General features: G+C 39.7%; 1 protein-coding gene across 1 annotated transcript; it reads left to right on the top strand.

The window, feature by feature from the left end:
- Window positions 1–187: 187 nt before the first annotated feature.
- Window positions 188–20061, top strand: tmem161b (transmembrane protein 161B). Its single transcript, XM_085475188.1, has 12 exons — window positions 188–453; window positions 6007–6110; window positions 7636–7716; window positions 8892–8989; window positions 9089–9245; window positions 11958–12109; window positions 12184–12244; window positions 12348–12488; window positions 14494–14607; window positions 15589–15763; window positions 16702–16798; window positions 16913–20061. The coding sequence occupies exons 1-12, from the start codon at window positions 451–453 to the stop codon at window positions 17194–17196; spliced, it is 1467 nt and encodes a 488-aa protein (XP_085331314.1). The 5' UTR covers window positions 188–450; the 3' UTR covers window positions 17197–20061.
- Window positions 20062–26354: the final 6293 nt, after the last annotated feature.

Here is a 26354-nt window from a genome sequence, read left to right on the forward strand (position 1 = left end):
CCTGATATGTACGTATAGTCGCCTTGTCGAATCCTACAAAAAAGTACGGACTTTTTGTAGTGCTTTAGCGAAAGCTAAAATTTGAATTCACAATTATATCTTAGCACTTTTATAGTTTCGTTTTTATTTCAGTTTGTGATTATGTGAATAATTTCAGTTTTCCTACTTTACGTTCGGCACACAGGCACATCTGTGGACACCTCCTTACCCAGAGTTTTAATGTGACCTCTACTGCAGTTGAAAATACTTGGGAGCGGAGGCAGAATCCATTGATTTTTCTTGACAATGTAGGGGTGTATGAACAGATACGGTGACAAATTGAATGAGAAACCTCTTCTTTTTGTGTATTAGAATCGTAGGAAGCGCTTATGTGCTCCTCGCCGCTTGATTTCCGAGTCGGAGAGCTCAGTGTTGCCGGGGTAGAGTTCGTTTTAGCTGCACTGCATCAACATGGTGAGTATGACAGCGAGCACCTGAACGCAACGCTATATATGTTTTGTCTCACTTCTTTGATAGGTCTCCAGCCTCTAACATCAGCTTTCATGTAAATGTTTACCTTGACTCTGAAGCGTTTTACTTTTTGTGCCGTTTGCTATTGTGACTGCAGTGGGATGTTAGCTTAGCTTGCTAGCCAGAGCAAATGCTTGTAGTCGGCAGGTCAGTGTAGCTTGTAAGTTAAAACGGTGACAGCAGAGTAGTGAATGGAGTAGTACATATTATATAGTATATACATATATGTTATGCTGTTAAGTAGGGTCCACTCACATACACTGTTTGCAGTTATTGTCATTTACTAGTTTTGCATATGGGACTTTGAAGGTAGGTCGTATATACCATATAATTAGCAGTTAGCTTACCATTCAGCTGGCAAGATAATTTCGGGAAGGAGATGAAAACTACCCCCCAAAACATTTTTTTCACATTAAATTATAAATTCAACCCCGCTGTACGTACAATTGTAATGACATTTATATTTATATAAGTCAAGCGATTGGGCAGTCCTTATTGGATCAATAGCCGTGGATTTATAAAAGTATCTCAAGTTCTAACACAGCATCACCTAAGTAAAAGTAAGATGGAGTGTCAAACATGAAAATGTATTTCCTATTGAAAGCTATTGAAAGGATTTTGCCTTCTTTAAAAAAGAAACAGAGTAAAGGAAAGGTTTTTAAAATAATAGAGATAGAATTTGCATAACCTCCTGCAGGTACAATTTGTATCTTCATTGGTTAATGCAGCTGACTGTATCTGCTGTGATGTGCCTTAAAGGCACAGAACTGAGTCTGAACTTCTTGAACTAACCGTTAACAAGTGACTGACTCATTAAGTATTAACATGCTTATTAACAGTTCTATAACTATGTTTATCTATATTTGGTTAGTTGATAAGTTGTAGTAACCTTCAAAATACTTTCAAAGGTTGGCTCAAGGTTAAGAGCTGAATTGACTTTTACGCCTCCCCCTCACCACACCAATTTGACTTACAAGAGTCAACTTCCCGTCTCTTCATGATGGTGCTTACTGATAAGGGGAGGTAAACGTAGTGGAAGTTTACTTGCATGAGTAAAATGATGGACACCAGCATACAGGAATAATTAATTGGACGCATAATTAAAATTGAATATAATGACAACACAATGCAGCAAATATTGAAATTCACAAATATATTGCAGTGTATTATAGGTAATCATCATGTAGTGCATCAAGTATTGTGGATTTGCTGTATTGACACAATGAATAGGCATTGTACCGTCCTTGTATATTGCATTCTGTAATTCGCTCCCTGATTCATTCATCAAGTATCTAGTGTTACTATTAGACTTGTTTTTATAATCAACATATGGAACATCTCTATCATATGCTGCAATGTTTATATTACAAACTTTGTTCTTGGACCTCTGGAACCCTCACTAGCTGAAGATTTTAAATACACCCAGCAGTATATAGTGAAGATGAATGACACTGGAGAAGTGCTGGTCAGTACAGGGTTTCACTGCTTCAAAGTTAGTTTCATCTGTAAAATAGTAGTGAGGTTTTTGAGCTCTTACAGATAGTGTTTATCGCTGCAGTTCCCACTCCCCACCCCCTACAGATTTCATTTGGTTGTTCTGTGGAGGGGGTCAAGCGGACTGGGCAAGATAAGGGAGTCCATGCTGGCTCAATTTCCCTCAGGCCTGAGATCCTTGCAGGTCTCCCACAGAGTGTGGTCAGCATCCACCAAACTAAGAGTGTGTGCTTTTGACCTATATAGCATGACCATTACTCACATGAAAAAAAATGTCCCGAGTGAGAGAGGTTGTGTTTGGTCACGCGTCACATCTAAGTGAGAATAATTGCCAAATAAATGGCACCCACTCTCCTCTATGTGAGTCCAGAAGAGGTATTGACTTCAGCTTTTGAAGCTTACCCCATGCTAGGTGACACTAGGGATTCCCATGACCAATATAAAATCTAGGTCCAATGTATATGTCTGCCAGTATCACTTGTGCTGTCAAGGTGTTATTCATTTCCTCCTTACACACCAAGTTCACCCTGACATGGGTTTAACCATCACTCAGAGACAGGTGTGTTGCTATTTAGTCCGGTCCTGCTTGGCGATACATTTACTAGTAATATGTGTTGCTTTTTGTCATTGTGATAAATGTTTGTCGTCCAAACTTGGAAGTGGATGTCTGTTTAACACTTTCAGCTAGCTGTAAACAAAGCTCATCAAATGCTATTTATTTTCAGATACTTACATTGAGTTGTAACATTGCAGAAATTGCATGTTTGCATGTTTTGAAGGTTAAAATATAAAGAGAATCAGTTTGTTGTCATTGTTGCGGCTAAAACTCTTTGACCATTAGTATGTTAAAATAATCTTTATGGCTTTATGTAAATTTTTAAGTGGATTCCAATCAGGGCACAGGGTTATGTTTAGCCTTAAATTGTTGATAATGTAAACTCAGATGACTTTAAAATATTTGAGGATTACCGTGTAAGCCCAAATGTGAATTCTTTGTCATTCTTAATCTCTGGTTGTCTAGCTATCAATTTCTAGTTGTTTTTCAGCATGCAGTTTTGTAAGTGAAACCTATTTCAAATTTAGTTTGAGCTCATAATATTTTTTGATTTGATGTATTTGATACCTACAGGCCATTATAAGTGTATATAATGCATTTTTCTTTCTTGCTAATATTCCAAGTACATTTATTAGAAACTTTATTAATTAAAATATTTGAATGCGCCAGACAAAAACATTTTGGTGGGGAACCCCCTTTATGCTGCATCATGTTTGTTTCTACAAAAAACAAAAACAACACACAAAAGTCCCATCTGTCTGTGAGAAGAGACACTCGATTAGAACTTGGCAAGTGTTTGCAAACAAGTCAGTGTCTTCTATGTAAACTACTTTTTAGTCCCGGCAATATGTCAGTAACCAACCCAATTACACTCTTTTTGACCAGTTTTACCTGGCAACCACCAGCAGCCACTTGCCAGCTGGTCAAGATGTTATTCTGGAGATTGTATGTTGTCAAGGTTCCTCTTCCTCTAAATTCTCATCAGGCCTCTCATCTTCTTATTGAGTGTAGATCACTGAAAGATGTTAGTATGGTGGTTCACATCGTTTCTCTAAATAAACTGTCAAAGATTACTCAGCTCTGTAGATATAGTGCATACATTCATGTATGTATTTATATACATTATTCTTAGGCCATTAAGCGTACAGCTGATCTGTATAACTGTGACTTGCATCTCCATTTAATAAGTCATCAATACATCAATCGTGATCATTCCAAATGATTCACAAATCATTTGTTGTGAATGTACTTATAAAGTGATAGCATTTCTTATTACCTATATTCTTTAGCAGTGTGAAAAAAGATATGTATTGGAAGAAAAATCAATAGGAGTATTGGTACAGTGGTGACAAATATTGACATTTTTATTGCAACAAGCAGACACTCCAAACAGTTTCCCATTCCAAGTTGGATTATCAGAGTTACTGCTTCATAATCTACAATTTAAGTTATAATAAATTATCTTAAAGTAAACATTAAAAAATACAATAAGAGTAAATTAATTGCCACTTTTTCTGCACCATTTGTCATAATGTCTGTGTTGCCATGAGCCTTTGCTTCTGTGTAAGGTATCCAAAGATTAAGCAAGAAGCTTAATAGCAACCTGGCACACTTGGATCAATATTCACTTAGGCTTAAGGAGCCAGAATCGTTCCCATCATGCTGCGCTTTTATCCTCTCAATGTAGGCTTAGATCAGTGGGTTGGCTTCTCTTTGGCAATCAGTAGGAACCATTGATATCTGTGCCTGCACACGCTTGACCGCAATGACCCAGTACAGAAACTAATCTCAAATTAAATACCTTTAATAAAAAAAAATGAAATGTCTGGAGTAGGCTAGCACTAATGAACCAAAACGCAATAAAATTCAACATCCGGCAACTAGAGCAAGAATTCAATAGCTTGTTGTGTTTTGTGTCAAGATAAAATTACATTTACACTAATATTATTATATTATATATTATAAACCTAGTAAAATATTAAAAAGATATCTGCTTTTAGGAAAATAAAATGTTCTAAACTGCAAAATCATTTTAAGCTTAATTGTGCATTCTTTGATTTTACCATGTTCTGCACTGGGCTGGTGAACTATTGAGGGTGTACCCAGTATTCTGTAGCATGTGACCTAAATCAGCTAAGTGGTTAAGAAAGTGGATGCATGGATGATTTTTTCTGATTGGATGTTTAAGTAACAAATTAAAGAGTAACATTGTTTTGTTTTTTATATGTTCCAAAAAGTGCTGCAGTTTTATGTCAGTTATTTTAAAATCACATCACAGTGAAGTAACCTAGGTTACTTACAGAGTACAACACTTTGTTAAAATGCTGTAAAACAAAATATTATTATTTTTGTTTTTAAATAAGCAGATATTTGAATTAGCCAGCCAGCTGGGGATGTATGCTGAAGTTACGAGAGTGCTTGAAGTTTTATGGGCTGGTGACTCTATATAAAACAATTTCAGTGACTTCCTTTTATTTCAGGTAAATGGTGGGGAACCTTTCATAAGGTGTTGATGCCATGAAATTACAAATGAGCAGAGATTTCAAAGAAAATACATATTTTCTTAGAAATCTTTGCAGTTTCAATTGAATTGTTGCCTTTGTGCTGCTTTCAAATAAAAATAGGCTTTAAAATTGTATCTGAAAAATTGTATTTGGAGTCTGCTTTATTTAAATGTTACACATCACCCCATATTTTTTATACTCTAGCTTCTATGTTCACTTAAGACATTACAAGATTGTGTTTAATTGTGATATAGAAGAAGAGACAGGCACAGTAAATGACTAATCAGTTCTGGTCATTATAAAATGTTTTACAAGCTTTCTTACAACCTTTAAATTTGCATAAATGCAATACATTTCTCTTTATTTCCTGATCTAATGAATTAAATAAATAACAAATACTAAACATCAAGCAGTACTATGAAATAATGCAACTGACTGGCTGGTTATGATGGCCTAATACAACCAGAGTTGTACATAAAAGGACTACTGCTTAGGTGGTAAACAGAGGAAAAAAAGGTTTTCAGTAACTATAAGATGAAGATTTCTCTGTCTGTCTTTACTGTTCCATCACATCTACCGCTGCTTGCAAATTGTAGCTTTACCAATCAAACAAGTGTTGAAGTAGCATTAACCAGAGTGTCAAAAAAGACACATAAATCAAGGTGTCAATGATGTTAAAGCACTTACGATGTCAGTATTCTGGTTTTAATGAACAGTAAAAGACTGCCACAGCGCCCCTTTGGTTGTAAATTTCTGTTGGCCTTTTAAATGATGTATTTTCGCATTCTACACATTTTGTAGCTTTAGGTGTAGCTTGGCTTGTCTAAATAATACTGAAGCGATGAACCTCTAGGTCATGCTGAGCTTGTTTTGTAGCGGCTGTATGGCATGCGTAATTATTCTTTCTTTAAATGTGATTTAAATCCAATCCTTTTTCCACAGGGTGTGATCGGTGTGCAGCTTGTGGTTACCATGGTAATGGCCAGTGTAATTCAGAAAATCATACCTCATTATTCCTTGGCAAGATGGCTACTCTGCAGTGGCAGGTAATGTAGACTCTCTTACATGCTGTTTCTTTAAGTGCTGCAGGCAGTTTAGTTGCCTCCTGGGAAGTTTATTTCAAAAAGGGTTCCAAACAATCGGGATCAAAATGTTTACTCAGACTCTAAAGCTTTCGGAAGCATTTTGATCAAAGACCAAAGGTCGGCAAAATATTGGGGTGACCTGAAAGGACAGAAATAGGGTGCGCTTCATTTCCTCTAACTAGTGCCACATATGTTTTTGAGAAAACTGCTTTTTGGAACATCTTTAATAATTAATAAGCTTTTTTTAGGGCACCGTTGCAACATTTTCAGAACTGTTTGCCCTAAGCAGAGCGTTGTCCCCTCAGAATATTTTGCAATTACTTTTTTCCATAATAAGTAAATAAATATAGAATGTAAAAAAAGCAAGCTTTGCTCCTTCTATCCTCCTCCACCTCACAGTAGTTCTCAAGATGCGCTAACAAGAGAGTTTCTAAACAAAGTTAAGGAGGGTCTTTGTCTTTAAAGGGATGCTCCTGAATTAGGTCTTATTTCAAGCTTAGTCCTTAAGGACAAATACTCTTTCTGTTGTAAAAGCTCTTATAAATGCATTTTAGATGTGTATTAGCGTCGCTTATGTGAAGTGAATCTTTGCGATATGTCTGGTTAGTGCGCGCTTTTGTGTTCTCTAAGTTCATCATAAAGCTTAGAGATGTTATAAATTGAGGCTTTGAGTCATGTTCATACAATCTAGACTTAATGTCACCACTTAAAAGAGCATTTTTGAAGAGTAATGTAAGGCAATTTAAAGTTTTAACAGTAGACGAATCGTCTTTGATTGTTGGGAAAGGGAAATGAATGAACAATTGATTATATAGTCCCCAGTTTTCTTATGGTACATGTTTAACCCCAAATTACTTGCCTATGCCTTCCATAGTTCATAGTCAACATATACTATTTTATGCTGGGTGTCTTAGCAAATGTACATCAAATCTAGCAACAGTCAGTCATTTTTTTTTCCTTTGTGCGTGCTTTTTTTCTCTTTTTCTTTCCTTTTTTTAAATCCTGTCCTGTCTGGCAGCTTTTACAATCAGAATTATGATTTAAATGTGCCAAACACATTTTGCTTTTGCAAGAACAGCAACATGTGAATCTTTTATCTGTTTATTTATTTCTATTTGTGTTATTTTGGTTATTCATTATATGTGGTATAGTATGACGATTTCTAAGGCAGGACAGGCAGGAAAAAAAGAAGGGGGGTATACTGGGGAAATTAACAAAATACAATAAAAGGATACATATAGAAATACACAGTGTAGCACCAACTGTTGCTCCTGTTAGAAAAAAACTAACATACTGCACCTGGAACACATAAATTAGAAAATACATAGATACATAAATCAACAGTCTTCTTGTAGTGTGAGAGAGTGTGTTAGAATGGCTGTGTCTTTGTCACAAATGTACTTTGCACGTGCTTTAAAACTGTCTTTTTTCCCCGTCTACTACTCTGAGTACAAAGTCACATGGCTGTTCTTTTCTTTGTTCGCAGTTTGCGGTGGTACCAGCACCCTACGGAAGATGAGTTGAGGAGCTTAGCTGGGAAACAAAAAGGACAGAAAAGGAAAGACAGGTAGGTTGGAAGGAAGGGTGCGAATGAAGGCTATTGTTTGGTAGCGGGGAATAGCAGAGGCAAAGAGGAGGTGCCAAAGATGTGTTTATGTGGTTCATTTAAGGATTTTTTGAAGTAAGGAGATAAAATAGACAGATTTCCTTCTGGTTTGTTCCTCCATGGCTGTTCATTGGGTTTAAGAACAGCTCATGTAAGTGGTCCTGTCCAGTGGATATGAGGAAAGTTGGACATTTAAGGGGGGTAGGTGTTACTATTTGGACTGTTTTAGGGGAAAAGAATTGCATCATCTCTGAAATCTAAAAGGCATTATCAATTCAAAGGGGTCAGATGTCAAGCCTTAATACTAGAAGTGTCAAATTTTGCTTTGAGACTACTTTGCATTAAACAAACAAAAAAACCCATGCTATTCATTTTTCTAGAGCTGCAGGTATATGTTGGGCCATACAAACGAATTGCCTTTGTACTCTTCATTTTAAATGTGAATTTAAAGTCACCGGTGACGGTTAATCCTTACTGTTCCACATGGTGTCCATCTCTCAACTTAAGGCGGTTTTTGTAGCACAGTCCTTTCTTTGACCCTGTATGAGGCAGGTCAAGGCTATCATCACCACATGCTCAGTAATCTCTAGAAGAAAAAGAGGGACCACTGTCCTTTGGCCAGCTCGTGCCATGCAGCTCAATTCTCTTTGTTAAGCGTCCAACTCCCTCAGCCAGGGGTGTAGCTGAGCCCCTTTTTTCCTGTCAGGTGCCTCAGAAATTAAATCTATCTAGGGCATGTTTGGTCTTTGAGTCTTAGAATGGTATTGTTCAGCCAGCAGTCCAAAACTAAGGAGGCCCTCAGACAGTTTTTCAACATTAAAGAGCAGCTCTCCATTCACTTGTTATTAGCGATTTAGAGTTGCCTACATTTTGCCACACTGGGTCGTGGGAGAGTACATTAGTATTGGTAATGAAATTTTGAATGCTTGAGCTGCATTGGATCTCATAAGTAAAGCTTTTAGCTGTCATGGATTCTCTTCTTGCCTAAAAGAGAGTTCAGATGAGAGTTTTCAGTTCAGACTACTGTTATTCCGGTTTCTTTTCCTTTAAAAATGCTTTACCATAAATCTTGACTCTGTTCCAGTTTTTTTTCTCCCTTTCTCACCCAAGTTGTTGTTCTGTCACTCCTTTTCAAGGAAGTACAATGGTCACATAGACAGTAAGCCCCTAACAGTCCCCAAGGACATAGACTTACAGCTGGAGACGAAATGCATCACAGAAGTGGACACATTAGGTAACTTGACTGTTTGTTCCCACAGCCTGTAAATACTGTGCAATACAATCTGTTTTGTAATTGAAAGTGTTGATTTAATTATGTACTTTATGTCCGCAGCTTTGCACTACTTCCCAGAGTTCCAGTGGCTTGTGGATTTCACAGTAGCAGCAACTGTGGTTTATCTGATAACAGAGCTGTACTACAGTGTGGCTCAGCCCTCGGGAGAGATGAACATCAGTGTGGTCTGGTGCCTACTAGTACTCGCCTTTGTTGTGTATCCTTACATCAGTCAGTCTTTACGTTTTATTAATTCTTTTTTTTTTTCTCCAGTGTTGTTGTGTGAACTAGCTTTTTATTTGATAATATGCTGACAGTAAGAAAATGTTACACAATTATAAAATTTAGCATAACAAAAATATTCTTTCATTCATTAGCACATTTCAACTTTATATGCAGACTGTCATAGGCAATCATCAGTACAGCACCTGCTGTTCATCATGTTGCACCGGTTTTTTTAAGCAATTTTCTATTTTACGTTTAGTGCTTGCTGGTGTTGCCCGGTTACACATACTGTGTTGCCTTTACTTAGACTTTTGTTAAAAATAATAATGCAGTCCAAACTCTTTATTTCCTGTTAACTGTGACATTAGACCACCGAATGTAAACATGTCAGAAGATCAAACCTAACACTTGATAGTGGCTGCTTTGTCATTAGGATTCATTAGAACTCGTTAGACAGTGTTATGATTATACATCGTTATCAAGACTTTTGTGTTCTGACACCACAAATGATAGTCTGACATCAAATGATGGTCAGTTCAACATTAGCAGTATTGTTACAAGTGTGCTATCTTGGGCAAAAAACGTGAAGAAACAGTGTTTTTTTGTTCCCCCCCAAGGTTTCTTGTCCTTTTGTAGCTTCTGTCAGTGTTTTACTTCCTCCAGCCAGCTAAAAACAGCAAGCTTCTGTTTTTTGTGAGGATCTGATGTATGTGTTTATTTAGATGTAGATTGGGCAGCTCAGATCCGATCATAAGTGGCCACTCAAGAAATATGTAGGTCAACATAGGTTAACATGTCTATAACAGAGATTCAATGTGCTATGTAAATGCAACAGAGGAGACTAATGGCACTGAAATGAGAGGTAAAGATTCTCCTGGTTCGAATTCCCATTGCCTTTATCGTCCTCCTGCTATTTGCTGTGCTGAATAATAGACATTATCCTTGCCACCGACCAAGGGGATCAATCTTTCCAGTTCTCCAGGTCAGATGTGGCTCACTGTGGTCAGACGGTGTGTCATTTCCTGCCTGCACTGGCGATTGGAGGCCCAATTTTCACAGCCCAACATACTGGTATGCCTGGGGAAAAGGAAACTGATGAAAGCTGAAGATGAGGGGATATGTGTTAATTCGACACATGATTTCAGTTTTTTCCCCATTTCAGCCCTGGTGACAAGTTTAAATACTCTCATAACCTCTCCTTTTCATTAATCTGACAGCATCCGCACACGTCAGCTTCATGTCTGAATGAGGACCTGGTCAACAGTCTTATGAGGGCGGACCTTGTAAAATTTACATATCACTTTCAACACAGGGTTAAACTGCATGCATTCAATTTTACAGCCAAGCTCATGATTACGATTCCTGCTGTCTGTACATTTCTCCGTTGCATCCCTGTGAGTTGCTCATCTTACACAGAGCGAAAGACAAGTTGTATGCTTTCAGCTGCCAGAGGTATACACGGACAACTCCAGAATCACAGAATGCCTTTCAAGTATGATGTTGGTGAAATTTAAGTATTTTTTTCTGAGTTTATGACATTTCCACAGCATCAAACGGGGAGCCATCTGTGAGGGTTTCCAAAGCAAAAGTGCTGCATATATTTACACATGTAGGAGTAGATCAGTAAATCTGTTCTATCTCTAACAGCAGATCACCTTGTGTGTTTTTCTTCACATTAGACAGGTGAACTGTCACAGTTTAGAAGCTACAGTTAAATAATTTGTTTCAAAGTGGCCATCTGTAGTCCAGAGCTCCATCACAGCTGTCAGAGTATGCATGGCCTTTAATTAACGAAAGTAGGCCAAACTACATGTGGCTGCCATACTGTAGAACAGCTCTGATCTCATACATAATGTCACTTGATGTCACTTATACATATAGCAAATGTGCACACATGCTGTGAACTCTGTGGAGTTCACATTATGTTCAAAGTAATGCCTTTAATTTTTTTCTGATAGAGTCCTTAAGACTCTTGCCTTGGAGGTCAGCTGCACAGCTCTCTCAACTATTTACTGAAAGTAATGGAATTACTGGAATTCTGCAAGTATGCACATTTGATGGTATTTAACTTTTAAATCTATTTACTAAAATGTAAATTCCTGCTTAAAAATCTCCCTTTTATCCTCCCAGTGTTAGCAAGCCACCTTTGATTGTAACGCACTACATCATAGTTCAAACTTATTCCTCTTAGAGCCTCATGCTAACTTTTATCTAGTGAGCATTATAGTACAAATGAAGGTTGGAGAGGTAAAAAGAAAACCCACTTGTTTGAATGCTATTCTTGATTTTGAGTGAAAGAGATTGAATGCCACACTGTAACCTTATATGTTCCAGAATCCAAGGATTTCATCTCTGTGAACATCAGAGCAAAGTCACTGCAAAATAGTATAAATATTTTCATCACTTCAGTTATATGCAGCGGTGCCAAAGCACCAGAGATCCACTCTCCACACATACCAGCTAGCAGGGTTTGTGTGACTTTAAATGAGTGAGGGTTCACACGGGTCTTTCAGTATCCACAGACTGTGTTCTTCTGTAAAGAGGAAAAATAGTTTGCATGGTGAATATCCACGTTGTTCATCGCATATTGTTGTGTATTTCTTTTGAATTTGACAAAAGGATAAAGTTTAGGCAAAGTAGTTTGTCTTAGCTGATTATGTCATTGTGCTTCTTGAGATGTTTTCCTTAACTGTGCACTGTACAGTAAGACGCTTTTTTCTCTAACTGCCCATTACTTCAAGCTGGAAGAAAGCGGCGAGCGCTCACTCTGCATTACTTTTGCTTTCTTCTTTTTTGTTAAAGCCATGGCCATTCTCATTGTCACTGAAAACTACTTGGAGTTTGGTCTGGAGACAGGTCAGTTCTGCACCATAGCTTTCTTTTTGTGTAATAAAAATATTGCTCACCGTTGAACACGCCTTCCTTTCTAGGTTTTGAAAACTTTTCTGACAGCGCTCAACAGTTTCTGGAGCACCAAGGCCTCGACTCCCAGTAAGTGTAACATCAGTGTTGTTGTTTCTTTCCTCCGCTGTCATAGATTCTTTACGACTTGTAAAATGACCGTTATAAGTAACGTGGATTTTCTCTTTCACAGGGGTCCCATATCTAAGCTCACCTTCAAGTTGATCCTGGCACTGCTTTGCTCTCTGATCGGAGCGTTTCTAACTTTCCCTGGTCTACGGTTGGCCCAAATGCACCTAGATGCACTCAACCTAACTACAACCAAATTTACACAGTGAGTCTTCTGTGCTTTGTAGATACGTCAGTAGCCCTTTTTATAGACAGCAATAATACGTATACCCCTTAGATGTTAAATGTTTGATCTTAAAACTAGAAATACAAAGAACCAATACTCCGTTTTACAGTTTTAAAAAAAGTATCACTAGAGTTTATAAAATTTTTCCTTTTAGTTTTTATGTAGCATTGCTGGCAGACAAATATCAATTAAAAATATGCTTCTTTGTTTCACCTGGTAAGATAACTGTGCTATTTGGAGCTGTAAAGTATTTAATCTCGTGTAGAGTTACAAACAAAACGGATAGATAGAAAGTTGATTCTGTTCATCTGGACGTAGCGTATTCAGTGGGAAAAACGTTTCGTCGCTCATCCAAGTGACTTCTTCAGTCTCAGCTGACTGCAGGTTTCCCCAATCTTATAAACAGTACATTTGCACAATGCCTGAAACTAGCACCACTAAAGGAACAATAGGCTGGGAGGTCAGTTCCTTCATCATAATTAAGCAAATTCTCATAACCATTGATCAATGACCCTGAGCACCATCACAGAGAGTTGGGGAATGGCTGCAATCACAGCATTGTAAGATGGCGAAAGATGTACCCTCAGACCCCCCCCTCGATTCAGAGATGGTCTTTCCCTTTTCACGTAAACGGCCTCCTTGACTCCGCGCTCGAACCAGCGTTCCTCCCTGTCCAGGATGTGTACATCCTCATCATTGAAAGCGTGTCCACTGGCCTGTAGGTGTAAATAGACTGCAGAGTCCTGGCCTGACGAGGTAGCTCTTCAAGGATAGATGTACAAATTCAGTACTCAAAGTAGCAAACTGAAAAAGAAAGTGGCTGCTGGAACAAGATAGTTTACAATTAAGGTCATATGGTTATAAAGAACCTTCTGTTACCGCAGTTTTCTCATTTTTGACCTTGTTTAGTCTGCTTTCATTAATCTGTAAGCCCTGAGCTACTCAGTTCTCTACTCCGTAGATGATACTGAGCAAATGTTGGAGCAGAAGTTGCATTAGAGTTTTTGATTACCTAGTATTATTTGCAAGATTAAACTTTGCAGACAGTCATGAAACGAAGCCTGCTTCATATTGGCAGCCTATTCTTTGGGCAGATTAAACCAAAATGAATTTGTTTGGATCAGATGGGGCCCGTCGTGTTTAACGTGGACCTTGCAAGGAACACTTGTGGCTGTGTCGTGCAGAATCCCTCCAGTGAAGAACAGATAGAGATGAGCCTGTAAACAATGGCTGAAGGTCTCTATACAGATTTTTTTGCCACTCTGGTGTCATTACAAAATATACAAAATATATTAATAAATGAAAGAATGGACCTTCCAGATGTAGTTACTCGTTGCCTTGAGGTAAGACAGTGTTTTTGATTTCCTCTAACCTTTGTTTAATGTATTTGTTACGTTAGACCTGTTTCATATGGGATGTGCTTAAATTGGCCACAAAAACAATGCTTAACTATTAAACTATCCTATCTTGGACTATCAAGAGGACAAGTGCAGCCCGGTAATACTTGTCTCCTACTATTCAGAGTGTGTCAAATTTAAGAGAGCACCCTGCAAGTCAGATGAAGGCTTGCTCAATTGAGGCAGATTTCCATTTCAGAACTCACTGGGTGGGATGCCTCTGACCATGATAGGGGGTACAGAGCAGGGAGCACATCGCATTCAGATAATCCACTTTGGCATAGCAGACTCCCCAAAATGGCTTCCTCTTCCATTCCCCTACTTAAGTGTCATGAGCTTACATCTTCAGACCCTGTCACCAGCAGGGATTATCTCCATTCCTTCGAAATGTGTGTCTTGGTTATCTTCTCACCACTCGCGGGGAAAGTTATGTTCGTAGTGTGGACTTTATTTCTCGCAGTCTTAACATTTAAAAATTGATTATTTCATTGATGTCTTCAGTTTTCTATAATGTATGAATTCATAGATGATTCTGAAGGGGGGAAAATGAGTTTCCTTGGTTTTAAGTATTGTGTTTATTTCTGTAGGACTCTGCTTCATATCAACTTCCTGTCCCCTCTCATCATGGTCCTGCTGTGGGTGAAGCCTATTACCAAGGATTACATAATGAACCCCACTCTGGGAAAGGAGAGTGTGCCTTTGTAAGTAAAGATATGGGACACGTTGTGTAGTAACATGTTCCGTGCTCGTAAATACAGTTTAAGCTTTGTGTTGTAACTGGATGAATTAGAGCCGTAAGGAATTATTTTTTTACTTCAACATCAAATAAGTAGTTTAGTAATTGGACCGGTTTGAACATCATCATAGTCCAAAGTTGACTTTGTAAATAAAACACAGTGCTGGCTGAATATGAACAAAACTCGGATGTAAACTAGTTTGTTGCCCACATTTTAGTCTGTGTAAACAATTCATCATGATTCTCCCGGAAGTCTATAGTCTCACACATCACGTTGACGGATCCGTACTCTGGAAGGGAAGTCAGTTCAACTGCCTTGATATCTAGAAAGCTAATTACCTGGCACTCAGAGATGAGACGTCATTGTCAAGGTATAAAAAAAATAAATAAATAAATAAAAGCAATTGTGTCCTTTTGTAGTGCGAAACAGATGTAAACAAAGCAACGCCATTTGTGAGAAAGGAATGTACAAAAATGAGATAACGATTGTATTCAGTGCAAAGATAAAGTGACAACAAGTACACGCATTTTCTGTTTGGACTTTAAACAAATTTAGTCACGCCTGACAGAAGGCCCTTTTTTTCCACCTTCTCTTTGTTTATTTTGAGTTTGTGTATTTCATTTGTGGCACAAGTTTGAATTCTGTCATGTCTTGAACTTTCTCCTGCTGTTGACAGCGACTCAAACCTGATTAAGTCCTATTTCATGTTACAGTGCCCCCTTTTCATTATTTTTTTAATTTCTCAATTTCACCCTCTCTTACTTTTCTTTTTTTGTTGTGTATTACTCTTTTTGCTCTTACAGTCTTTCCTTTCTGTCTCAGCATTCTTACCTACCATCCAAATGGCACAGCGGCTACATGATGTATTGAGTTTGTGTGCCGGGGGGGGGGACTGCCATCCTTTCATCCCCCCTCTTCTCACTCCTGTCTTTCTGTTACTGTCAGGATGACTGAACAGACGTATGATACTTTGCGGTTATGGGCGATCGTACTGATGTGTGTGCTGCGGCTTGCTATGATGAGACATCACTTGCAGGCTTACCTCAACTTGGCCCAGAAGGGTGTGGATCAGATGAAGAAGGAAGCTGGACGGATAAGTACTGTGGACCTGCAGAAGATGGTGGGCAATTTTTGTTTTCCCATGATATTAGTCATAATTATTGATCATTATTAATCAATTACGACTCTGTTTTTTTAATGTAAGAAAATGCAACTACCCGTTTCGACTTAAGGTGAGCACTGAAACGAGGGATTCAGAGTGTTTAGATTACATCACCTATGGCATATGGAATGAAATGAGTAGTTGCCCAGTCATTGCTTTGAATTTTTTCCCATTGGGTGCAGTCTCAAACTGCAGTCACTCTCAGACAGATTTCTGGTTTACACAACAGATGTGCAACAGGTGATTTTCACCAGTTTATCAAAGTTATTGCAATTTCCAACTTGACTCCGTTCAGCTGCAGACTGATAGCAGACTGATTGCTGTTACTTTGGTGCATCAAGACAGAAATTTAACTTTGAAGATCGCACAGATTGCGAATAGTTGCAGTCTACAAAGCAGCCATTGTGAAGGCAGCAGGTTCACTGCACACGATCCTATTAATTTTGGTTTTGCCAAGGTTTGCAATCACTGTTCTCCTTAGTGCGACTGTGTTGTTAAGGTTGATCTAAGATACTGGTTTTGCAGAGGCGAAGCAATTAAGAAGCCTGAATAATATACTACAACTACAGATAGAACAAAACGCTTTATCCCGTTAAGATTTTTAGATTCAAGTCTACAACAGACAAAAAAACTGATCCCTGTAGTTAACTAATATTTTTATTTATGACTGAAATGCTCTTAAAATGTGAAGATGTTTTATTGCTGATGTTGCTTGATCTATCAATTCATTATTACTGTTACGATGTGTAACTTGCCCTACATGAAATAGGGCTTAGAGAAACAAAAGCTGCTGTGAGTTTATGAGCTTAGTTGAAAACATTTGGAACGATATTGTGTTAACATTTTGTGTAAAAAGCTTATTGTAACGGTGCTTTTCTTGTCTACTTTTCACCTAGGTTGCACGTGTTTTTTACTATTTGTGTGTTATTGCACTACAATATGTGGCACCCCTGGTGATGTTGCTACACACAACCTTGCTGCTAAAAACCTTAGGTGAGTCATCTACTGCTTGGTAAATATATATTTTTTCATGTTTAAAATATCACATTTTCCTCCAACTTCAGGTTATATTTCCTTTTCCCCTCCCATTTTCCTCAATTATTACAGGTGGTCACTCCTGGTGGGTTTATCATGAAGAAGACCTGCCTTGCACCCATGAAATGAACTCGGACTCTATAATGGGTGAAGCACCAACAGCAGCTACGGTGATAGAAACAGGAGCCCGAGCATCAGTAGCTCAGCTCTCAGTGGCCCTGGGAGGCCTGCGGACTGTTTTCAGCCCCTTGCTTTTCCGGGGCCTCTTCTCCTTCTTCACTTGGTGGATTGCTGCCTGCCTTTTCTCCACCTCCCTGTTTGGCCTCTTCTACCATCAGTATCTCATGGCGGCATAGCATCACCAGGCCACTGGTGTCATCAACCCCCCCCTCCAGCTGCACACACACACACAACCGCAGTGCAACTAATGTGTACAGCCTGATCAAAAAGGACTGAGTGGGGGGGGGGGGGGGGCAAATGGAGGCCTACTTACAGCTCAACATCCGCCCCCCTTTCCCTTCCTTCTTCTCTCTGACCACCAGTACAATAACTTCAGTCATATCCTCAGAGCTCCTGGTTCAACTTCCAGTGCTTCCTCCATAGACCATGAACTCTGACATTGTTTTTACATGTGACCACAACTTTTGATCTGGTCAAGAACATTTCTAAACCTTAACAAGACTGTAAGAGTAATCGGTATCAGCAGTGTGTCGGAAGAGCTGTAAAAATAAATAAATACAATAGAATTAATTAATTTTACTAGGTGAAAATCGGTGTGGCAATTCTGATCAGTTACATCATTTTTTTTGTGAGGGGAGTTGAATCCATGGTAACTGTTCACAACAGAGCACATGCAATGAGTTTAATTCATCAGCATCTTCAGGTTTTTGACATCTTCTGCTTAGAAAATGCAGGTTCTTTGCAGCATTGTGCACATCAGCAAGAGTCTGGCTTATTTAAACCACAGAGTGCATACATGCTGCTAGGGGCCTGGATGCTAAGAGTCCTTCGGGCATATTCAAGGTCCTAAACCCAATGCACGTTAAAGAAGCTGCATTTAAACCAAAGGATGTCACTGAATCTAGATCTACAATCACCTCAGCTGTTTATGTGTGTGCGTGTGTGCTTTTACATTTGTGGGAAACTGATGATTGCCACACTTAGTCCACATTTGTCTCTTGATTGAAACTTTTAACATATTTTTCAAACTTAATATAATTTGTTGGTTTGTTTTGTTTTTTCCTGCAATGCCTCAGAGAAGAGTCTTACTGTTTGTTGCTAACCGGTGAGCGTCTGTGTTAGAGGAGGGAGGGACAGGCTGGGATGTTCCCAGAATAGCTGCTCGGGTTGTGGCGTCCGTAATAAAAGCAGCGAGAAGCAGTGTTCGACTCAAAGGGTGACATCTCGCTGACTCAAAGCTGATTTCTTTAAATGTGTCTAAATGAACTGAGATAGAGGAGAGACTCTTTTAAAGAAAGGCATAGTTTTGATATCATACTTGCATTGGAATCTTCCTGGTTTTAACTGAGCCATTTTTAGAAGATGTGGGAGATGTGAAGATGATTCAATGGGAGGGACAGGGTCAGGGTTCACGCTTGTGTCTGCATCTACAGCACAAGGCTCTGTGCTGAAGGTCAGGTGAGGAGACGATGTCAGCAACGGTTGATAAGCTACTGCCTTTATATTGTTTCTTTTTACTTCTATCCATTCATTGATTTTAACCTCGTGAGAACAATCTTTGATTTGTATTCTTTTTTTTTCCAACAGAACAAATGTTTTGTTTTTTTTAATTTTAAAAATGTGTGCCAAGTGAGTCTGACCCCGAGCCCCACCGCACCTCCTGCTTTTTCTTTTTTCCCCCCACAGGAAAAAGGACAAAAAAAAGAGGGAATCACTAGTTCTGCTTCACGTAACGATATTGAAGTATTTACCGTTCCTTTGTATGCTGTAATTCTCGGGGGTGGGTGATTTTAAACGCACAAGCAGTCATTGTGCAGATGACACACTGGCCAATGCGATTGTCCAGTTTATTCAGGAATGTTGGGTACGTGGCGCCAGATTAATCGCACGGTGCTGCGGTTCTCTGGCCTGTCATTTCCTTTTGCTTTTAATAAACAATCGAGCTGTAATTTCAAAATTCCAGCTCAGTTTTGTACAGAACCACCATATCAGCGTTTCTAAGCTCCTGATGTCAAAAGTCTTAGCTTTAGTTGTGTGTTTTTAAAGGATGGAGAATATGCACATAATGAATGTATCAATCCTGCCTAATTTCTAGATTTTCTGTTTGTTTTTTATGGAAATTATTTGTTTGATGACTTGATTTAACACCCCTCACTCCTTGTACTTCTTAAACTCCTGTCTAATCTGTCTAAATCTGCCCCTCAAGCAAATTGTAATTTATCCTAATGACCAGTTTAATTGATTGATCTGTATTTTTTTTGTATTTATTACACATATTGAGGCCTGTAAACATTTCTCATTTGAATGGCAAACTCTTTTCTTTCGTTGTCGGAGTGTGGTGGGCTAAAATCAGCTTTGAACCTGTGTTTGACGGCGTGGTTCTGATCGGTTGCGAAAGAGTACTGGATGCCTTATCGGGCATCGCTCCTTCAGTTTGTGTTACCATTGAAAGTGTTTGTTATTCATTGCTGGGTTCACAAAGCAAATTACACACACTGTTGTTCTTTCATGTATTTATTTCTGCTTTGGAGTTTAGTCTTAAATAAATTATGTTCTTTAATTCGTCCTTTTTAGTACGTCCTTGTAGCTTCATACACAACTTTACACAACTAGGACGTCGGTTAATGATCAAAACTTAAGATGCAGTTGACTCATTATGGTCAGAAGATCAGACCAAGCTCTGAAAAGTTAAAAGACGACCTTGTGCATTTTGTTTTGTCTGATTTTCTGGCCATGCCACCTTCTGAAACTTGTTTCCAGATGACCAAAGATGGAAACTCATTTTTTTTACAGGACATTTCTGGTGATATCCCATACTGTAGTAGAGGAACGTGCTCAACACAGACTACACTTTTGTGGACTCTCTCTTCCAAAGGATGCCAGCAGGAACCCTAGAAAGAACAATAAGCATTTTATTATGTGTTTCACTCCCAGTTTAGCTCGTTCTCACAGGCAAATAACTTTTTTTTTGGTGATGGAAAAAGGTGTGGTTTCTGGTAAACTGCTAAATTAATAAATTGCTGATGTTTTTATACACCTTGGCTTTTGCTGCAGAGCTGTTTTTGTGGTGTGGCCTTCATGATTGCATGGGGGGAGGCGGGGGATACAGAGGCTGCTTCATCTGCACTTGAAGACTGTAAGCACATAAGGTCCTCTGTCCAAATCAGTGCTCCAATTGCTTTGGAAGTAAAAGCTTTCCTCTGCATTTACAGTGTCTCAGTTTTGAATCTTCAAGGTCTTCGGAAAGATTAAGTTAAAAATAATTCTTTTTTTATTTCTAGCTTAAAAGGGCTTCGTATGAGAGTGTTTACTCATACTGTAATTGTGTTTAAGGATCTCTCTAATTATAAAATATGTCCTCGTGTAAGCAGGCATTGATTAAGGCAGTCAACGGCCATCGATTTGCTTTTCTTAGTTTGGGGGTCTCCATTCTTGTGGGAATCGTTATCGGAGTAGATGGAGGGATGAAATGACAAATGCTCCCAAACTCTCTTTTCTCTGGGAACAACATCAGGCCAGTTGATACAGGCCTTGAGTGCCATTATCCGCATGAGCGGGAAAACTGGGCCATGGCATTCATTCATAGGTAGACAGATCAATAAGACAGCTTCCAAAACAAACCAGTGGAGAGGTTCCTTTATTCCTCTTGAGTGGGTCCTATTCACAGACGTCCCTTCTCCATAGAGCGGCATGGAGCTCCGATTCAGGAAAGGGAGCATTGATTCCCCCCGCCACACCCCTCCATCCCTAACACAGCCAGAAGAACTGTGAAGCTTCTGAAGGGGTGAAGCTATAATAGTGAGCTTTCTGTCCCGCACAGACAAGTGATCCCATCCTCACGCTGATTGTGAGATGCGGCCGCCATACTTGCGTGATCGACCTGACCTTGTGCCATGAATGGCCTAAAAGAGAGCACTCCACGTGTCTTGAACACTCCCGACCTATTTTTACTTTGGTGGTTTCTTTTTTCTTTTTACATTCTTTATAGCGATACCTCCAAATCATAAACGAGATAAGAAAAACAGAGGTTCCCTGCTGAACTGAATGCTGATTACAGCTTGATTGTCTGATATTAGCATGAAATAAACATCTTAAATGCAATTATTGTCTTTTTATTAGCATGACAACAACTGGATAACAATAAAATAAATTAAAAACCCAGACATTTCAGAGAAAGGGGAGGTCATTTTAACATAAAAACAAACTTGTCCTTAAATTTCACAAAGTCAGGTATTTTATAAGAGACCTTTAAAGATCACATAACGATTCAAACACTTTTATTGACACGTAAGATAAAAGAACATAAACAGGACAGGAGATTTCAGGCAACTTAATTTACATCGATTTCAGGAAATCATAAAGCAAAACATTCAGAATTTTTATTCTCCGAGTCACTGACAAGGCAAATAACACAACTCACAGAAACCCAACATTCAGGCGTAACGCTGTGGATAACTTTGTGCAGTTTTTCACTGATCGTCATCATTGTTCACGTCCCAGCACATAATTAGTATTCTTTGATAAGCTTTCCATGTACCATGACATAATTTAGTTAAAATTCCACTGGTTACCAGTGCAACGCAATAAAGTGCGAGTGGGGGGACTGGAACGATGAAAATCCTACATTTACATCTCGTCATGGTTAAAAATTTGAGGTCCGCTGCCTTGTGCTAGAAATATGAAACAGCTGACTGCCCTCGTGGTAATCACCACTGCTCCTACATTAATTCATCTCAGATGAGCACTGTTCCTCTGAGGTTTCCATGCTTCATTGTTGCAGGCCTTTAATTAGCAGCCTCCTGATAGACACTATGCCACAGACACACTGCCACAGTATAGCTCCTTCAAATCTGTGTGTGTGTGTCGACATATCATGGGTTTAATGGAATTTCTTCTCTTGAATATTAATGTAAAAAACAGGAATGTTTCACCCCCCCCCCCCCCCCTTTTTTTTATCAATTAATATTCCTATAGTGAAAGAAGATGTATGGACAGATGGACACATTAATACTGTTGTGTACTACTGAGTTGTAGTATTGGTCTTTTAAGTGTAACACATGGGCAAAATATGCGATTATGAATCTTCTGCCCATTCACTGTACAGTTTTGCATCATCTTTTCTAAGGTGAGCTAACAGATGTGTCAGTATGTTCGTGAATCCGAGACACTATGGCATCTTAACTCACCAAAAGCGAGTGAATTTCATACTCTGTGTCTTGCATATGTAATCCACTCTTTGCGAGACAAACTTTGCTTAGTCGAAGATTAACAGTTCATTCCGAATTAATTAGCAAAAGCTTAATGTCTTGTGGTGAAAAAAAAGCAGTGCATTAAGCAGAAATGTAATAGATTTTTTTTCCTAAAGGGATTCACATGAATAAATCAATTAATTATATATTTAAAAAAAAAAATTCTGTGTCCCGTTTTTTCCTCAGGGCAAATTCTACTGTATGTAGATGCCTTAACAATACAAACCAACAGAGTGGACTGCCCTCTAGTGCCACCAGCTGAGTGTGACAGTATGTGGAGCTGAGGGGAGGGGGGGGGGGGGCGTCTTGGGGGTGGGTGGTGGAAGTGGGAGAGCCTGCTTGTTTGGAGCATTAGCAGAGTGCCTGTTTTTCAGTGCCATCCAATGAGAGAGCACCTGGGTAACTCGTTCACACATCCACTGGAACAAGGTGGAGAATGCAAATGCTCCGAGATCAAGGTTTCTCCTTGGCAGCGGTGCGGCACTTGTTTCTCTCCTTTCATGTCCGAATGATGATGGTGATAATACGAGGGGAGGACAGGCCTCAGATGGAGCAAAAGGGAGGCTAGGGAAGGATGGTGGGGTGCAGGGGGAGGGATGAGCAGTGGTGATATCTTTGATATGGAATGCTGCATCATATGATATTAGTGTCATTCATGCAGCTTTTTGATTGACACTTTATTAGGAAAATTGTGAGAAATGCACTATTGTCTTCATCTATTTTTCATCTTTGAGTTGCTGACACTCTGATGCACTTTGGCAAATGTGGCGCTCGAACTAGGACAAAGCAGCTGCAAGTATGCATCACACTTTCTTCTTGGGGATTTTCTCCCTTCTACTCCAATAAAGGAAGTAATATAGTAACAAACATTTTTTTTTACATAATTGCTCCCTTTGTGGTTGAGCATTCACAAATGCATTTATATAAACACACACACACATACACACGTCCGCACGCGTAGACTCGCACACGCCACTAAAACCTGCATCACTTTAGCTCAGTGGACCCTGTTGTTTTGCGTGCCTCAGGTCGAACAGAGTTAATTTTCGGAGTTATATTTTATTAGGATGATGATGCACATTGCATTCACGGAGCACTTCAACCTCCAGGTCCTCCCACACATTGCTGTAAAGCCAGCCTATGTTCCTAATTAAGACAATGTGGCTGCGCGCTGTTTTCAGGAACTAAGACTGATTTGAATGAAGGCTGCAAATTCTGAACATTGCTCCGGGTAAAAGCGAGAAATTTATTTTAAGCCGGTCAATTAGCAGAAATGCAATGAGTGGCTTCTGCAGGTTTCCTCACGGATCTGTTAAAATTCATAAACATGCAGTCGATGTGTAGTTGTCAAGGTGGGGGGGGTGGGAGGGTGTCGAAACTATTCACAATCAGAGAATACTTTGTGGTGTTGACTTGGTGATATATTGTCTAATATTGAAAGGATATTTCAACAGTAATATCTTGGCTGTCGCTGTATGTCTCTAATATAAAAAGGAGAAAGGTTTTGTATTTTTACTACCGTGTCACCTATTTTCTGCAAAACTCACTGACCGAATAACCACAAACTAGGTCATTTTCATACATTTTTAACCCCCCTGCCCAAAAAAAGGAAAATCAAAGCACCGCCGTGTTCGGGGAGCGAATTTGAACCTGTTTGCACGGAGATCACACGCTGACATCCTGTTGCTCCAAGTGACCTCTGACCCCTCGCCATGACCTGCATTTGAAGGAGATAGGAAGGTCAGTGGAGTATTTTAGAGTGCTCCCAAGGGAAACCGGGCCCTGGACACTGGAACCCAGCCTCTTTTCACACACACACAAACACATACCGAAGCTCCAGCCTCCTTTACCACACAGTCTGCTGAGAAGACATGGAAGTGTGAATTTACAAGAGAAATTGCTGTTTGTGAGGGAGACATGGAATACATATTTATGCTGTATATGCATCAAGACTAGATGTTTTTGCAAAAAGATGTATGCAAAATTATTTGTGTGTGTGTGTGTGTGTGTGTGTGTGTGTGTGTGTGTGTGTGTGTGTGTGTGTGTGTGTGTGGTTTTCTCCCCCTGTTCTTAAGCAGGCTGCATATACACTCAAGAGACTACCTATGGGAGAAAAAGAAAAGCGAACTTTCCCCCCCTCGTGCAATATTTCACTTAAGAACATGAAAAAAGAAGAAAAGCTATAGAAAAATGTAGCACACTTTCATCATTATCAATTTTGTTTCTAATGAAAGATTGAAAATTATACATCACTTTTAGCACATTATGGAGAAGGGATATAACATAAAAATGCTAAAAAAAAATTTGAGGGTATTTCTTTTATTATTCCTACAAAAAGACTATTATCTGGTAGTGGTGAATGCATATTAAGCAAGAAAAGCAACTATCATTCATCTTCTACAATGCATAGCTGTAAATTATGGCATTATCTCTGCTGCCATAGAGGAGAAGAAAGGAAGGGCTGGGGCGCAGATGAGGGAGGGTGTTAAAAGTAAAGAAAATGGTGTAGTAAAATAGGACAAACCGCTCCACACGTACACACTTCAGCGTGAGGCCAATGAGAAATATAATGCTTGGCCTTATCCATCCGGGCCTGTCAGATTTATTTCCAACATCAAGGGGTTCTCTGCGCTCTCCTACTCCATCCATCAGTGACCTGTCTGGAGGTTGTGGACGAAGGCTCGGGGTGGACGGCTAAAGGAGGCTGGAGGAGGGTGCGCGTATTCCCAGAGTACGCTGTGGAGCGAGGGGGGCATCTAAAGCAGGAACGGTTGCCAGGGCGCACGGGCCTGTGGCATTCTGCTCTGTCTGGCATCCCAGTGTGCAATAGGAGCACCAGTCACCAGTGGAGGTGAAAAGCGCTGTCACAGAGATGAAAGGGGGCTTCCCCCCGTCCTCTGATCTGCGAGAGGAAAAAAATGAAAAAGACAGACGAATATGGGGAGAGCGAGCGAGAGAGCTGGAGAGAGTTTTAGAGAGCGTAAAATCGCTCTCACTGTATTTCATGTCAATATGTCTCACATTTGAAATCCTTATTATAGATTGGGTGTGGGGGAAAAAAAGGGATGTGCTTTCTTTGTTGAGGGACATGTTCCATCACACACGAATATTCACGCGTGCACACACCCTTGCCCAGGCGCCTGTGCCACACCACCCACCTCTGTCGTTCTGCAATGTGTAACCTAGCAACTATTTAATTAAAATAGCATCAGCAAGGATAGAGGGCCCCCCCCCCCGCAAGGATTTCCTCCAATCTCAATGCTCTTCAGCACACCATGAATCAAAAGTGACGCCATGTCTGCCACTATTTTGTACCCTTCACGTCCCCTTCTTTGTTTCTCCATTTGGTTTATTTCCACAAAACTGGCTTGCCTCCGTGACACTTGATTGGTCGAATGTGTCTTATGTCATACATCTAACGCACCCACACCACATCTACGCCTTAACTGGCCAGAGATTTAACGCAGGACATTATTATGCCACAGAGTTGTACAAACAAGGCCATCACCTTTCTGTCCTTCAGAGTAGTCTATCAGGAATAATAGAGCGCTCTCCTCTTCCAGCCCTTCTCCACCTCCTCCTCCTCGTCCTGCTCTTCTTCTTACCCCCTGTGCCTCCTTTTCTCTTTGTATGCCAAATCACAGCATTCCCCGTTTCAACCTAAAAAGAGGCGCCTCTTACCATGCTCTACATGTGTGCCAAGATCGGGCAATGTGGAGCAATTAGAGGAAATGTGAATCAGCTCTGCGCGTCAGCGTACATCACACTCACTGTCACTCAAACCACATCCATGACTCCTTGTCTCTGAGAAACAAACAATGGAGCGATATTCCGGTCTATGGCTGTCAAAACAGAAGGCCCGCTCTCTGTTTCGCTCTCCTTTTCTCTCCCGTGCTCTCCTGCAGCTAATGGATACCCTGATGTGTCACAGAGAGGTGAAGTTATCTATCCTTTCTTGATTTTCTTTAATATAACACTCCATATAGGGCAGGTGCAGCAGAAGGATACACATAGCTCTTTTCACTCGCTCTCAATAGGAAGACCTCCGTCATTACTTAAGAAGCAATGCAATGAAAGCCATAGTA

The sequence above is a fragment of the Copadichromis virginalis genome, linkage group LG12 (genome assembly GCF_057382275.1).
Source record: "Copadichromis virginalis isolate Kocher_CV1m ecotype Utaka linkage group LG12, C_Virginalis_male_GT1.1, whole genome shotgun sequence".
Taxonomy (NCBI): domain Eukaryota; kingdom Metazoa; phylum Chordata; class Actinopteri; order Cichliformes; family Cichlidae; genus Copadichromis; species Copadichromis virginalis.